Here is a 14608-nt window from a genome sequence, read left to right on the forward strand (position 1 = left end):
ATAATAAATTAATAAATTAATATATTATATTATTATATTAATTAATTTATTATTAATAATATTTTAATATTAATAATAATATTATAAATCAGTTTTTATAAAAAAATCATAATTTGATATTATTTTTATCATATAAAAAACACAAGTATAAATTTTAATTCATAAATAATTATGTCTATCTACTTTTATAATAAAGTATCTAAAATTTATAATAATTGAGAAATCTATGAATGATATTCATATAATGCATAGTAATATTTATGAAAGGATATATTAAAGAAATTATATTTAAAATTTATTTAAAATTATAATTGCAAAATAACAATATAATTTGTAAAATAATAAAATAATAAAAAATTGTAAAAATTATGTATTTGAATAACCTTGAACAGTCTGCTACATGCACAATAAAGATAGTAAATGCATGTATGCGTGTGTGCATGTGTACGTAATATTTTAAGTTTACCATATGTACACGTTACATAGTTATCATTTGTCGTTATTGATAGTAAACATTCCATTTAATTTAAAGTTATATTTTTTGTAGTGTTGCTTAAAAATCAATAAGAATGTAATAATAGTGAATTATAATATATACAAATTATAATTTTTTTCAAACATTTATATAATATTATTACATCTGGTACGTTTTCTTTGTTAAAGGTTATGAGTCATAGCCAGTTTCTTTATAGAATTTATCGTTAACTTGTGCTTCCTATAAAATAATTATTCTGTCATTGAAAGAAATTTTGAATATGATAAAAATATTAATGAAAAGAGAAAATATAAGAAAGAATATAACATTAAAAATATTGAAAAGAAAAATAAAATATAAGTATTGATGTATTATATAGTGAATTATATTTATAATTATTATAATATAAAAAAAAAATCATTTAAAATTTAAAGAATGTTATGGAGATTATATTATTACATTATATTTATTGAAATAAATATATATCATTTTTATTAAATAAAATTTTATGTAAGTGAAGAAAACGTGCACAGTATTATCTTTCATTGTAGCAAGTATTAATATACAGCTAAATGTGCACAGTATTGTCTTTTTATAATAGTATTAACATATAGCTTACAGATATTTTCTGTAAGATTTTAAACAATATAAATAAAAATTAATTTGGTGATTTTTTATAAGATAAAAATTAAAATTAAAAATTACAAAGTACAAAATAATCATATAATAAATCTCAAGATATTTTTAATATCTATAATAAGTTAATTAATAATTGGAGAAAGTATATTTTAAAAAATATGACTGGTCCATTAAGAGATCAACCATGGGGTTTACAAATCATAGAATATATGATTTCCAAATGTTGTCCTCATCATCGAATCAATCGAATGACATGGCATCAAGGTGGTATTTTGTTACTCACATATTTAGCATACACATGTTACCATATGACACGAAAACCTATGTCTATTGTAAAAAATGTGTTGAGTTTTAATTGCAGTACTTTATCACCTCCTCCAAACTTTTTAATTAATAGTAGTAATCGAGATACATGGTGTGATTGGGCTCCATTTGGTAAGAATAATATTATTTTAATAATTTTAATAATTCAAAATTTAAATAAGATTTATTATATATTATTTATTTTAATTAGACACTGCTGATGCTCCAGCATTGCTTGGCATATTAGATTCAGCATTTCTGTTTGCATATGCTGCAGCCATGTTCCTCAGGTGACATATTGAAGTGAGCTTATTTATGAAATCAGAGATTATAAAAATTATATTGATAATAATTTTGCATTTATATGTACAGTGGTTTTATAGCAGAAAGAGTAAATCTACGATATTTTCTTACATTTGGCATGCTTGCATCTGGTATTTCTTGTTATCTCTTTGGTATTGCTAGGCCATATAATATTCATAATTTATGGTATTTTGTTCTTATTCAAGTAAGTATATGTATATAAAAAAAATTTTTTATTCATTATTTTTTTTGAATGAAATTAACATATATTATTACAATTAGGCAATAGGTGGTGTTTTTCAAACATCAGGTTGGCCAGGTGTAGTTACAGTTGTAGGAAATTGGTTTGGAAAAGGAAAAAGAGGATTAATTTTTGGAATATGGAATTCTCATACATCATTAGGAAATATTTTAGGCAGTTTAATAGCTGCTGAATTTGTGGAATCTGATTGGGGTTTAAGTTTTATGGTACCTGGAATAATAATGGGTCTTGCAGGATTTATAATATTTTTATTTCTTGCACCAAATCCTATAGATATAGGATGTATACCACCTGTCCCAACTAAATATAGAAAATTTGATACTATTCATAGTTCAGATGAGGATAGTGGTGCAGAGGATTATGATCAATCATATAATGTAAGTTAGAAATATATTTTTAGTGATGTTTTTATTTAATTTTCAGCATGTTGTGCACTATTAGTTGTTTTTATTATTATTGGAATGTAGACATAACATCTTTCTTAAATATTTCATATATATTAATATAATATATTATAATATCATTATATTAATATGATATGCAAAGAAAAATTTAGCAATGTATATTTCTTTACTTATATTAATTTTTTTTTATCTTAATAATTTTGGATGTTTAATACTAATTTCTTTCTATTTTTAAATGATAATTCTTTAATTTTATAATATTAAATAATATTCTAATTAGTTGCAAAAATATTTTTATTAAATTTTTATATTTATTTTTCTTTTTTGCGCATATTGTATGCTCATTAAAGCTATTTACTTTATTATACTTAGCGTCTCACTTATCGCTGTGCCTACCGCGAACAGGTTGATATTGATGTAAGTGCATGCTTTGTTCTTTTTATGTAATTAATTACTTTATATATTATTATATTAACATAAAATTATATTGTGTTTCAATGTTTACTAACATTTTAATATTCAAATTTTTTTTGAATTTGCATGTGTATATGTATATCTATATTTTTTCAATACTTCTATAAATTTATGAAAAGTTTATTTTCTAAGAATATAGAAACTGCACGATCTGAAACTAGTCCAATATTACAAAGGCATAGACATGTACAAGAAATTCATAGAGGAAATGCAATTGGATTTGCAAAAGCAATGATGATACCTGGAGTAATAGAATATTCTCTTTCCTTATTTTTCGCAAAACTTGTTAGTTATACATTCCTGTATTGGTTACCATTATATATTGCAGCCTCAAGTAAGTATTCTTTAAATTTTAATTATAAATTGTATATTTTATGTTGAAATTTTCCATAATTATTTTTTTTTATTTTTAGCTACATATGGCACAACATTAAGTGCAGATTTATCTACTTTTTTTGATGTTGGTGGTATTGTGGGCGCAATAGCAGCTGGTATTTTATCTGATTATAGTGGTACAAGTGCTCTAACATGTGCAGTCATGCTTGGATTTGCAGTTCCTATTGTATGTTTAATTTATATTGAGAATTTATATATAACAATTTAAATATTTATAATTTTTAGTAACTTAAGTTTTAAATATCATTAAATTAATAATTATTTACTTCTATAAAATTTTTTTATAACTTGTATAGTTATTCATATATGACTACATTGGAAGCACTGGATGGACATTCAACATTATATTATTACTAATAGCAGGTCTATTAGTAAATGGACCATATGCCTTAATAACAACTGCAGTATCTGCTGAATTAGGAACTCATCCTAGTTTAGGAAACAATTCTAAAGCTTTAGCTACAGTTACTGCAATTATTGATGGCACAGGAAGTATTGGAGCTGCTGTAGGTCCATTACTAGCAGGAGTAGTAGCACGTTGGACTGGTTGGCATAATGTGTTTTATATGCTTATGATTGCAGACATGTTGGCATTATTGGTAAGTTTATTTAAGAAATACTTAAGAAATAATTAATATTTTTAATTTTAATGTTTTGCTTAATTTTTAGCTTTTGTCAAGATTAGTTTATCGAGATGTACAAATATATAGACGACGACGAAGAACTATTTAATTTTATTCTTATTAAAAAACAATGAGTATATATGTACAAATAAATAAGTTCTTAAATATTTATTTGTAACTTAAATCATTTTATAAATGATGTAAATTGTATAAAATGTTACATTTTATGTTCAATTATATTTAATTAAAATTTGAATGTTTTATCAAATTTTAATCTTATTTAAAATCAGTACATTTAAATAAATAATATATTTTTTACATCTGAAAGACAATTATTTAATTAAATACCAAGACAAAAGAACAGTCTTATTTCATTTTAATTTGTACAATAAAAATTTATATTATAATAATCACTTATTAATATACAAAGATAGATATATTTTAACATCAAGGAATGCCAGTTGGAATTATGTAACTAATAGAATCTGCAAATTCACCCCATGCTGCTCTTTGTGTTTGAAATGTAATAATCCATGCTAAAAGAGCAGCTGACCATATAGCTGCTCCAATTGCAGAAAATATTACATCTGAAAGTTAATAAAAATATTAATATGTCAATATATATAATAAATATATATATATATATATATATATATATATGTATATATGTATATATTTACTTAAATAAAAATTTTTAATATAATAAAAAAACTAAACTAAATTAAAATATAAGATTTGATAAAAATAAAATCAATAACATTAATTAACTAATATAATATTATGTCTTATAATATAATAGAAAATTTTCATTACATAAAAAGAATTACAAAATTCAGATATAATAACTTGTATTAAGTTATTTGTAACTTACATCTTTTAATTTGTTTTTGTTCCTCATAATGTGGTTCAACGAAAGCTTCTTTTGCAAACCAAATAGCATTCACAGCCCAAAGAAATGGTAGAAAAACAAATCCAGCTTCAAAAATAAAGAAACATTTATATATATTTATAAATGAAGAATAAAGCAATTAAATATGCATAATTTACCTCTAAAATACCATTTGCAAAGATATAATTTTTTATCATTTGGAATTTTTGATAAATCCATTGTATTAATAATCTCAAAATTATAACCTATAACTTTGTTACATCAGATATATAAATATACACTTGATATTACTTTAAATATCTTAAGAATATATATTTACAGAGTTTTAAAAAACTATTAAAGATACTAACAAAAACAAGAAGATATGTGAAAGAATAATGCAAAAACCATACTTATTACATGTCTAACCAAAATTTAAGATTTTCTTTTAAATAAAAGTATTATTTTATTTTCTCAATAGATGGAGCAATCATATAATAAAAAAAAAGAAAAAAAGCATATTTTAGTTGTTCTCATAAGAAATTTATCAAATATAAGAAATCATTTCAAAAATATATATTATAGTATGAAACATTATAATGAATATTGTGTGCACTTAATTGTACATGAACTTTATATTTTATAAGAAAAATTAAAATAATAATTTTAAATAAAGATCTGACTTAAACAAATGGATGAAATTTTGAATGAGCACCATATCACTAATCATGATGGTGGGAGCACATCACGTGATCAGTTAACTTGCTGCTCCGCTTGTCGCGCGAGTAACCGTGGCCAGCCATTTTGATTAGTAACATGGCGTCAGCGGAGATTAATATGGCGTCCTCGGACATAATAACCGAAGTGGAGATTCAACCAGATATCCAAGAGGTTGAAATAGAAACAATACCAGTAGAAATACCCTGTGAGACTGTGGAAACTACAATCGAAGGAGAAGATGGGCAACCGATGATAGCTCTTCAAACTCTTCCAGAGCCAGGACGCGAAGAAATCATACTACAGACGCAAGAGGAAATCGTCGGTAGTGATCCACTAAGCGTATATGATCAAATCCCAGTTCCAGAGAACGATATTTATGTCGAGTCAAGCCCTGGTCCATCGAGGAAGGGTCCTAAGAAGGCCAGAAAAGGTGGTTCGTCGAAATTTAAATCGTCTGATCATACGATTTTTGGGGAAATGGGCTCAGAAACGAAGGCTAGAAAGTGGGAGCAGAAGCAAGTGCAAATCAAGACGCTCGAAGGTGAATTTTCGGTGACGATGTGGGCATCGGGTACTGACGACGGTAAGTTTTATATTTATTTCTAACCTTTTGATAGTTTAAATAAAACACAATGAGGTAATTAGAAAACTTTTTGTAACGAGTTCTTCATGCACACTGTTCATACGTACTTCCGGTGATGTCGAATCAATACTGTAGTTTCCAAATGCGTTTCTCAAAGAAATTAATAGAGTCCTCTAATTTTTTATTATTGATGAATTCGTTGACAGTTTGCGTTGTTTGTTTTGATCGAGGGAACGCCATTATGCTACCAGGGGGCAGCCATATTTTGAAAATGGCTTCTTTTACGTGGATCTGTCTTGTTGAATGATAATGGCGGAGATATACTTACAACAGAATAGACAAAGATCTATGCTTGTATTATCTTTATTTTTTTTAAATACGCATTATTTGATATTTAATTTTCTTTATTATATTTGTTTTTGTATATTTAGAAAAAAAAATAATTTGTTTTTTGTATTAAAATTATTTAAAAAAAGATAGATTCTTTTAAATATGAAACACTTTAACTTCTTACATCATTCGATGTAATACCTGTTTCTCTTTAAATATTTGCAATTATTAAATTAATTTAGAAGATTAAAATTTTAATTTTCATTTTAAAAAATTCTATCAACAAATAAATCATAAAAAAATAAAAAGATATTAAAAAAATAAAATAAAATAAGTTGACAAATAGTATATAATCGTACATTTGTATTATTTAAATCAATAATCAAATTAATTCATTAAATATATTTTAAAATGAATGTGATATAAAAAGAAATAAAATTATGAGATTTTTTCTTAAATACAAGTTTATATATTATTTTTATATCTATATATAAGAAAAAAAATAATGTATATCTATTGAATTTATATTTTATATATTGAAACAAAATATTAATGGAATAAATATTTTTCATATTAATTTTTTTTGTTATCAAATTCGTATATATTCTTTTATATTAAATATAATGTATTTTATTTTTTTATTCATAATTAATTATTCTATATAAATTCTTTACAAATTATTTGAATATATAATAATTTTTTAAAGAATATATAAGAATATATATAAATATGAATTTTTAAAAAAATACTTTTTTTATATAAAAATACAATTAAAAAAAGTTTTTGCTATTCAATTTATGTATATAAATATTTATTTTTTTTAGTTAAATAGTTATAAAAAGTTTATTCATTGTACAAATTTATTCTGTTATTATATGTAGATAAAAATACGTGATTTTAATAATAAAAAATAAATACAGTAGCTTTTGTTTGGGACTGCTTGTTTGTTGTTGTTAAAGGGAGTGTCCTATTAGCTCCTCACCTGGTGGATGTTCCAGATGAAGGCTCAAATCCAGAGCCTGATCCAGACTACACAGAATACATGACTGGTAAATCCAATGCCAAATTCAATCATTCTGGAAGCTCCATTTCTGATGGAATGCCAGGTCTTGACCTTTCGGATCCCAAACAACTGGCAGAATTTGCTAGGCCGGGCCATAAATTGAAAGTACGCAAACCACCTGTTCTAGATGGTGTTGAACGTACTATAGCCTGTCCACATAAAGGATGCACAAAAATGTTCAGAGATAATAGTGCAATGCGTAAACATTTACATACTCATGGGCCAAGAGTGCATGTATGTGCAGAATGTGGGAAAGCTTTTGTTGAAAGTTCTAAGTTGAAAAGGCATCAATTAGTTCATACAGGAGAAAAACCTTTCCAGTGTACATTTGAAGGATGTGGTAAAAGGTTTAGTCTGGATTTTAATCTTCGTACACATGTTAGAATTCATACAGGAGACAGACCTTATGTTTGCCCATTTGATGGATGCAGCAAAAAATTTGCACAATCAACAAATTTAAAATCACATATATTAACACATGCAAAGGCTAAGTAAGTATTTAATTCCTGTTCTTTTTTTTAGATGTACTTTTTAAATGAAAACTAATTAACAAATAATTATTATTTAGTAATATGAATTATTTGATTTTTATAGGTCACGTAATGCTATTGGAAGACAAGTACAACAAATTCAACTTCAACAACCTCAATTTGTACAAGTTGAAGTTGCAGATGTGGATAATCAACAGTTCATTGTTTATGCTGATTAGCCCCCCTAAACAATGATCTCATATCCTATAAACTTATTATGAAATATCGTAATCATTAATTAGTAACCTAAACAGTGTAAATATTTTCATGATATAAGTGATGCGGGCAGGACATTACTAAGCTGTTAGTTATCTTAAGAGAAGAAATTAATTAATCAATTTATACCTCTGTGCTTAGACGCAAAGTAAATGGATATCACAAGCACTATACTACCTACCTATAAAAAATAAAATAAAATTACACTAAAGAAGGTAGTATATCTTCTGAGACATATAAAGTAGAATATGGCGCACTGCTCAATCTCATGTTTGAGACACACTAAATGATACTTAGTGCGCACTCGTAATACAACTGTATATATTTATACGTAAAGTAAAATATTGTATACAGTATATTTTGGAGAAATTCTGATGAGAATAAACTACAAAATACGTCTTTTCCGTCGGATTCAATTGTACTACTTTAATATACTTTTTACATCATATAATGGTAACTGTTAATAGTCATTGGAAAAAGGAAATATAAATGCGTCTACTGTGTATTATACCTTGATGTCCACAAAATATGATACATTTATTCCTGTAAAATTATTGAGATGTTTTTAAGTATTGTCTATTTCAATAGACATTGAAATGTTGTAAAATCAAATGGATGCGTGTTTAATATTGCGGCATTTAGAAAAAGCACCAGTCATTTTGAAAGACGTACGTTGACATAATATATTTTATCCGTGATATTCACGAATACATTGTGATGTATACATGTACATCGTTGCAATGACGTTAACAAAGTTGTTAAGAAGTTCGTGTCATTTCGAAGTAGGAAGCAATAGTTTATAGATAGATTTATAATATTTACTGTATTAAATGGCGATTGCGTGCATCCCATTACATCGTTATTCATTAATATTCGCATATCACAATTTTATACATGCAGCTACAACGTTAAAATAATTCAATCTATATATTATTTCTAGAATTATTTATAAAAAAAATTTGGATAATTTATTTAAGTCGTATAAAGTATATTCTTTCATCAAATTTTGTTTGCAGCTATTCACCTTATTTTTCATAGCTATATCCATTAAAAAAAAGCTTTATTAAAAAAAAGAAAATTTCTCTATAAGTATTTCTTAAAAATTAATTTTCTAAAATATTTTAACAAATATTATATATTAATCATCTATAATAATCTTGGTTTTTATTTCGTGTATATTTCAATGTATATATATTTATACTTTTCTCATAAAATATAAAAAAATTATTATAAATTTTAATAATAGAGTATATGTATATGTAATTTGGCCTATATTTTCATATGAATGTATATGACAAGAAATTTAAGAAATATTTGTAGAATTTTTTATATGTTGGACAAAAATAGAAATTTTTTTTTAAATTTAATCCATTATACTTTATCAATAAGTATTTTTTATTCATTTTTATATTATGAACATTCAACATAATTTTTTGCATACTGTAATAATTATTGCTTCCTGCTGGAAGTAATACTAAATATAGTTTGAGGTACATAAAAGCAAGCTTTTTGTATTTGAGTATTACCAAACTAGTATTACAAATTAACTTTTTTAAGTTAAAATTTATACCAGTGTATTTAAAAATAAGGATATATAGTTTTCTAATTTTTATTTTTATTATTACACATGCAAAATTTTTTATACTGCGATAATTTTATAAAGTTACAATGTTTACATATATATAAAAAGAGAAAAAGAGAAAAGATTCAATTTCTTAGAAATTTTATATACATACATACATATATATATATATATGTATGTATATATATATATTTTAAATTCAGATATATCTATTTTACAAATTCAAATTATTAAAAAGAATATTTTAAATATTATATTTAATATTTTAAAAACAGTTCTCAATATAGTACATCTCAATCATTTTGAGTATTTTTATCTCATCTAATTTTTTAATCATATTTTAAAAGTACTTATGTAAATGTCAAATTTCGTTTTAATAGAAGTGTATTTTTCATTTTTTTTTAAATTATTTAAAGAAATTCAATATATTTAAAAATGAAATATAATTGATAAAAATGTTCAAAAATGAAAATTTAAAAATATCTTGGCAGATTATTTTTGACCAAACAGTTACAGAAGTAATAAGTAAATTTAAATCATTTTATTATGAAGAATTATTACAATTGGAAATTAATATAATTAATACCTTCCAGATCGTCCATCTCTACCTTTATCATCTCTACCTTTTCGGCGATCTTTGGATCTGGATCTCCTGTCACGAGATCGTGATCTTCGTTTACGATCACGACCACGGGATCGCGAACGTGATCTTGATCGACCCTTACCACCTTTTTTTCGACTATATAAGTAACGTCGTAATTCCCGTGAAATAGGTTTCAAATGCATGAAATTACAAAATCCTGAACGTGTACATTCTCTGCAAAAATATTTTAAAGATGTTAATTTATATTTTATAAAAGTTATTTTTTATTATAAATTATTTTGAATGTTATTTTATTATGTAGTACACATATTATAGTAGGTAATATACCCCATTTCATATTGACGGCAACATGCTTCTCTAAAATCAGTAACTGGAGAAAGTTCAGCATAAACTGGTCTTCCACCAAACCATCTATTGTTCAAGTCATTAACAGCTCTTTCTGCATCTTCTTCTCTTCGAAATTTAATATAAACATTTCCAACTAAATGATCCCCAAGATTATCACACACATTCATTTCTTCTATTTCACCATATTTATCTTCACATTCAACAAAGACATCCTCAAAAAAGTTGTCATAATGTTCTTGCATTTCTTCATCAGATACATTTGCAACCACTATAGAAATATATTTAGTAATTATATGATTTTATAGAAATCAAATAATAAAATATTATCAAATATTAATAAAAATATAATTTATTATAATATATTTACAATGAGATCCATCTGCACTTTTTGCTGAATTCTGAGGGTTCACATAAAGATTCTGCAATAAGCATGTCTAAAAGAGTTTAATTCTTAATTAATATTGATATGAAAAATATACTGCATGAGAAAATTTAAAATGATATAGATATAAATACATTTATATAATTTAATTTTATTTATATAACTTTTACTTATAATTAATTATAACCTCTCATATAATTTATTTATTATAAAAAAATTAAAATTGACAATTGACAAATCTTTATGTATAAAAGTTTATAAAATAATAGAATATCATTTAATAAAAAATGTAAAAATTTAATAAATTTTGAAGGTTAAGAAAAACATTTTTACCTGACTGAAAGTTGGCTTGTTATGAATTCGTGAACACCGATCTCCATGTCGACAAGCACCGATTTTAAAATAAAACGAACAATTTACTCTAAAAATAAAAAAAAAATATTATTGATGTTAATTTGGAGAATGTTTTTAAATAAAATATTAATTTGGAAATTCAACTTACTTATCTTTCTCTGTACCAAAAATTGATGCCAAATACTCTGCCATCTCTTTGTCGTTTTTTAATAGCTCAAAATTATATAGATGCAATGTTTTTAGAACATGCACAATCGCTCTGCCACAACATACACAACTTTTAGCATGTAACTCTGATCCAAAATGGCGAACGTAATATTGAAAAAAATTTACTTAATAAGTTTGTGGTTGCTTGATTTTAAATTTTATCTCTAGAGGGCATTACTAATTTTACCACTGATAAAGTACAAAATAGATTTTCCATTTTATGGAATTTTATGACGCATGTTCTAAATTACTAATTGCATATTTGGTATGCCTTCTGATTTAGAGTATTTAGTATAAGAATTATATTCAATCTAAAATTGATAATGAAAGAGAAATACTTATTCGTGTATTATTAATTTTATTAATTTTATTATTAGTTATGTTTATATTTATTTTGAGAAATTCCAAAAATTAATAATTTTTTATGAATAGATTATATTAATTATGACATCCTCAAGCTGTAGAGATAAAATTGAATATATTTATCAATTGCCATTTTTTACGCGATCGGAATTTTGTAAAATACTCAATCAAAATGACAAATGGGAAGAACTTGCTGGTAAGTTATAAAAAGAACCTAATATTGTGTTTATGTTATTTAACAATACTTTTCATTATTATGATACAAAAAATAATAACATTAATAGCATTTATTTGTCACGAAAAAGAATATATTTGCTTTTAAAAACGGTGAAATAATGTTATTTTTTATGAGAAAATTAAAATCTTATTTGTCAAGAAGAGATTACTTTTTATAATACATTGATATAAAGATTAATATTAAATAAAAAATTTATTTAGGAATATATATGAAATATGATGTATTAACGATACAAACTTTAAGAAAAGAAAAAAATCCAACAGATGAATTATTAACATTATGGGGACATCATAATCATACTATATTGGAATTGTTTGTTTTACTATCAAGAATGCAGCATTATCAATCTATGTTACCATTAATACCTTTTGTTGAAGAAAAGTTTCACAAGTTACTTTATAATGGTGAAGGAAATTTTTATAGATTACTTGGAAAACAATTAAATAAAAATACAAAAGATTTAAAAATAGGAAAGCAAAATTTTAATCATATTGCATCACCAGAACCAAATGTACCAAAAATTACTGTAGAAAAAATTACTAAGGAAGAATCTTATAAAATTTTAAATAAACCAATGCAAGCCATACATATTGGAGTTAGTCCAAGTAATTCTAATAATTTACTTGTTGCTTCTTTAGCAGCAGCAAATCCTTTACCAGTTTCTTTATCACATGTTTCAACAAATAAAAAAAAAGATGATGTTTTGAAACCAGAAGCAAGTATACCTTGTGTTATTTATAATGAATTGAATATAGCTACCAATGAATGGAATAAAAATAATATATTAGGAAGAGGTGGTTTTGGAACTGTGTATAGAGGTGATTAATATAAAATACATTAATTAAAAACTTCTTAATTGTATTTGAATTTGAAATTATTTCTTATATATTTATTATATAGGTACTTGGAAAAATACAAATGTAGCTATCAAAAAAATAGAAAAAAGAGGAACAGATTCTGATGAAAGTTTTGTACTTCAACTTCAACAATCTCTTAGAGAAATTAAAATTTTAAATTTTTGTCGGCATGAAAATATTTTACCATTATATGCATATAGTATAGATAAAGTACCTTGTCTTATTTATCAACTTATGAAAAATGGATCTTTAGAAGACAGATTACGAATGAGACAGAAAAGTCAACCATTATCCTGGATTCAGCGACATGAAATAGCTAGAGGTACTGCTTGTGGATTACAGTATTTACATACAATTGGAGAAAAACCTTTGATACATGGTGATATCAAGAGTGCTAATATTCTACTTGACAAAAATTTTGAACCTAGAATTGGTGACTTTGGTTTAGCAAGAGAAGGTCCTGAAAGTGATTCTATGAAAGTAAGTAATTCAAAAAATCATATTTGGAAAGATTAATGAAATATTGATTTATTTTATGATTTATTTTTTTTATTATTATTTCAGGTAAGCAAAATTCATGGTACTAGACCATATCTTCCAGAAGAATTTTTACATGAACGAAAATTGTCTACAAAAGTAGATACATATAGTTATGGTATAGTTTTATTTGAACTAGCTACTGGTTTACCAGCTTATGATGAATCTAGATTAGAAAATAAGTTTTTAAAAGATTTAATTGATACACTAGAAAATGAAGATCTTGTTTTGTTAACAGATAAAAAAGCAGGTGAAAAAGATAAGCAGGTTTTTGATAATTTTATGATCTTAGGAAAATGGTGTAGTAATCATATGGCTCAAAATAGGCCCGAAATGTATAATGTATTCAAGAAATTAAATGATTTATAATTTAATAAGATTTATTTTTTATATAAATTCTATTTTATATTTTATAAATTGTTTTGTATATAGATCATTTCTTAATAGCAAATGCATTATAGATAATGTAAACTATATATAGTTTGTAATATATTATATATATTATATATACAATATATATAATATATATATTGTAATATAATTTATATTGTATTGTATATCTTAAAAATATATTGCAATGTTAAAAATATTAAATTATGAATATAATTTTCTTATACGATTATAATTTTTATAATTATAATTGTATTATATATATCGATGTACATTTATCGATGTGTACGATGTGTTAACATGTATATGCGTAAAAAATTGTTACTAATTCCTAAGGAATTTTTAATTTTATTGTATTGTATGCTATGTATGCTATAATATTTTAGAGATAATTATATTAATATTTTTATTCCATAAAGAATATTTATATTTTCATATAGAATTTATATGCAATAAAAATATTTTTAAAGGAAAATTGTTTATTATTTTAATTATTTCTATAATAGAATAGATGACATCATAGGTAATGATATATTATCTTAAGTATTTTTATAATA

At 24.1% G+C, this 14608-nt stretch overlaps 5 protein-coding genes across 8 annotated transcripts; 3 read left to right on the forward strand and 2 right to left on the reverse strand.

Annotated features, from left to right (window-relative positions):
• Nucleotides 1-997: 997 nt before the first annotated feature.
• On the forward strand, nucleotides 998-4075 carry LOC122720907 (glucose-6-phosphate exchanger SLC37A2). 3 transcript variants are annotated; one of them, XM_043947983.1, is made up of 9 exons: nucleotides 998-1549; nucleotides 1629-1707; nucleotides 1790-1925; nucleotides 2003-2359; nucleotides 2759-2803; nucleotides 2993-3194; nucleotides 3274-3422; nucleotides 3553-3855; nucleotides 3926-4075. In XM_043947983.1, exons 1-9 carry the CDS (start codon nucleotides 1273-1275, stop codon nucleotides 3986-3988), a joined length of 1611 nt encoding a protein of 536 aa, XP_043803918.1. In that variant the 5' UTR covers nucleotides 998-1272; the 3' UTR covers nucleotides 3989-4075. The 3 variants fall into 3 exon arrangements, with proteins under 3 accessions (XP_043803918.1, XP_043803919.1, XP_043803920.1); XM_043947985.1 differs by having other exon boundaries at nucleotides 1408-1549; nucleotides 1629-1720; XM_043947984.1 differs by lacking the exon at nucleotides 2759-2803.
• Nucleotides 4076-4238: 163 nt separating this feature from the next.
• Nucleotides 4239-5198, reverse strand: LOC122720896 (gamma-secretase subunit pen-2). Its single transcript, XM_043947969.1, has 3 exons — nucleotides 4927-5198; nucleotides 4751-4855; nucleotides 4239-4466 (listed from the first exon to the last, which is right to left on the reverse strand). The coding sequence occupies exons 1-3, from the start codon at nucleotides 4985-4987 to the stop codon at nucleotides 4327-4329; spliced, it is 306 nt and encodes a 101-aa protein (XP_043803904.1). The 5' UTR covers nucleotides 4988-5198; the 3' UTR covers nucleotides 4239-4326.
• Nucleotides 5199-5340: 142 nt separating this feature from the next.
• Nucleotides 5341-8600, forward strand: LOC122720894 (transcriptional repressor protein YY1-like). Of its 2 annotated transcripts, none has more exons than XM_043947966.1 (3): nucleotides 5341-6050; nucleotides 7340-7934; nucleotides 8038-8600. In XM_043947966.1, the coding sequence occupies exons 1-3, from the start codon at nucleotides 5564-5566 to the stop codon at nucleotides 8150-8152; spliced, it is 1197 nt and encodes a 398-aa protein (XP_043803901.1). In that variant the 5' UTR covers nucleotides 5341-5563; the 3' UTR covers nucleotides 8153-8600. The 2 variants fall into 2 exon arrangements, with proteins under 2 accessions (XP_043803901.1, XP_043803902.1); XM_043947967.1 differs by having other exon boundaries at nucleotides 5343-6050; nucleotides 7379-7934.
• Nucleotides 8601-10297: 1697 nt separating this feature from the next.
• On the reverse strand, nucleotides 10298-11761 carry LOC122720895 (splicing factor U2af 38 kDa subunit). Its single transcript, XM_043947968.1, has 5 exons — nucleotides 11608-11761; nucleotides 11439-11526; nucleotides 11091-11157; nucleotides 10703-10991; nucleotides 10298-10588 (listed from the first exon to the last, which is right to left on the reverse strand). The coding sequence occupies exons 1-5, from the start codon at nucleotides 11649-11651 to the stop codon at nucleotides 10351-10353; spliced, it is 726 nt and encodes a 241-aa protein (XP_043803903.1). The 5' UTR covers nucleotides 11652-11761; the 3' UTR covers nucleotides 10298-10350.
• On the forward strand, nucleotides 11738-14035 carry LOC122720893 (serine/threonine-protein kinase pelle). The gene is made up of 5 exons (XM_043947964.1): nucleotides 11738-11931; nucleotides 12099-12225; nucleotides 12468-13085; nucleotides 13168-13604; nucleotides 13689-14035. The coding sequence occupies exons 1-5, from the start codon at nucleotides 11887-11889 to the stop codon at nucleotides 14028-14030; spliced, it is 1569 nt and encodes a 522-aa protein (XP_043803899.1). The 5' UTR covers nucleotides 11738-11886; the 3' UTR covers nucleotides 14031-14035.
• The last annotated feature ends 573 nt before the right edge of the window (nucleotides 14036-14608 follow it).

The sequence above is a fragment of the Apis laboriosa genome, unplaced genomic scaffold (genome assembly GCF_014066325.1).
Source record: "Apis laboriosa isolate Shangri-la unplaced genomic scaffold, ASM1406632v1 scaffold13_cov153, whole genome shotgun sequence".
NCBI lineage: Eukaryota > Metazoa > Arthropoda > Insecta > Hymenoptera > Apidae > Apis > Apis laboriosa.

Coding starts and splice junctions, on each gene's coding strand:
- LOC122720893 (XM_043947964.1), top strand. CDS start 11,887: ATGGAATTTTATGACGCATGTTCTAAATTACTAATTGCATATTTG. Junction 11,932..12,098: donor AATTACTAATTGCATATTTG/GTATGCCTTCTG, acceptor TTTTATGAATAG/ATTATATTAATTATGACATC. Junction 12,226..12,467: donor CAAATGGGAAGAACTTGCTG/GTAAGTTATAAA, acceptor AAATTTATTTAG/GAATATATATGAAATATGAT.
- LOC122720895 (XM_043947968.1), bottom strand. CDS start 11,651: ATGGCAGAGTATTTGGCATCAATTTTTGGTACAGAGAAAGATAA. Junction 11,527..11,607: donor TTTGGTACAGAGAAAGATAA/GTAAGTTGAATT, acceptor TTTTATTTTTAG/AGTAAATTGTTCGTTTTATT. Junction 10,992..11,090: donor AAGTGCAGATGGATCTCATT/GTAAATATATTA, acceptor ATATTTCTATAG/TGGTTGCAAATGTATCTGAT.
- LOC122720894 (XM_043947966.1), top strand. CDS start 5,564: ATGGCGTCAGCGGAGATTAATATGGCGTCCTCGGACATAATAACCGAA. Junction 6,051..7,339: donor GGCATCGGGTACTGACGACG/GTAAGTTTTATA, acceptor TTGTTGTTAAAG/GGAGTGTCCTATTAGCTCCT. Junction 7,935..8,037: donor TTAACACATGCAAAGGCTAA/GTAAGTATTTAA, acceptor TGATTTTTATAG/GTCACGTAATGCTATTGGAA.
- LOC122720907 (XM_043947983.1), top strand. CDS start 1,273: ATGACTGGTCCATTAAGAGATCAACCATGGGGTTTACAAATCATAGAA. Junction 1,550..1,628: donor GTGTGATTGGGCTCCATTTG/GTAAGAATAATA, acceptor TATTTTAATTAG/ACACTGCTGATGCTCCAGCA. Junction 3,423..3,552: donor TTGGATTTGCAGTTCCTATT/GTATGTTTAATT, acceptor TAACTTGTATAG/TTATTCATATATGACTACAT.
- LOC122720896 (XM_043947969.1), bottom strand. CDS start 4,987: ATGGATTTATCAAAAATTCCAAATGATAAAAAATTATATCTTTGCAAA. Junction 4,856..4,926: donor TTGCAAATGGTATTTTAGAG/GTAAATTATGCA, acceptor TTATTTTTGAAG/CTGGATTTGTTTTTCTACCA. Junction 4,467..4,750: donor ACAAAAACAAATTAAAAGAT/GTAAGTTACAAA, acceptor ATTAACTTTCAG/ATGTAATATTTTCTGCAATT.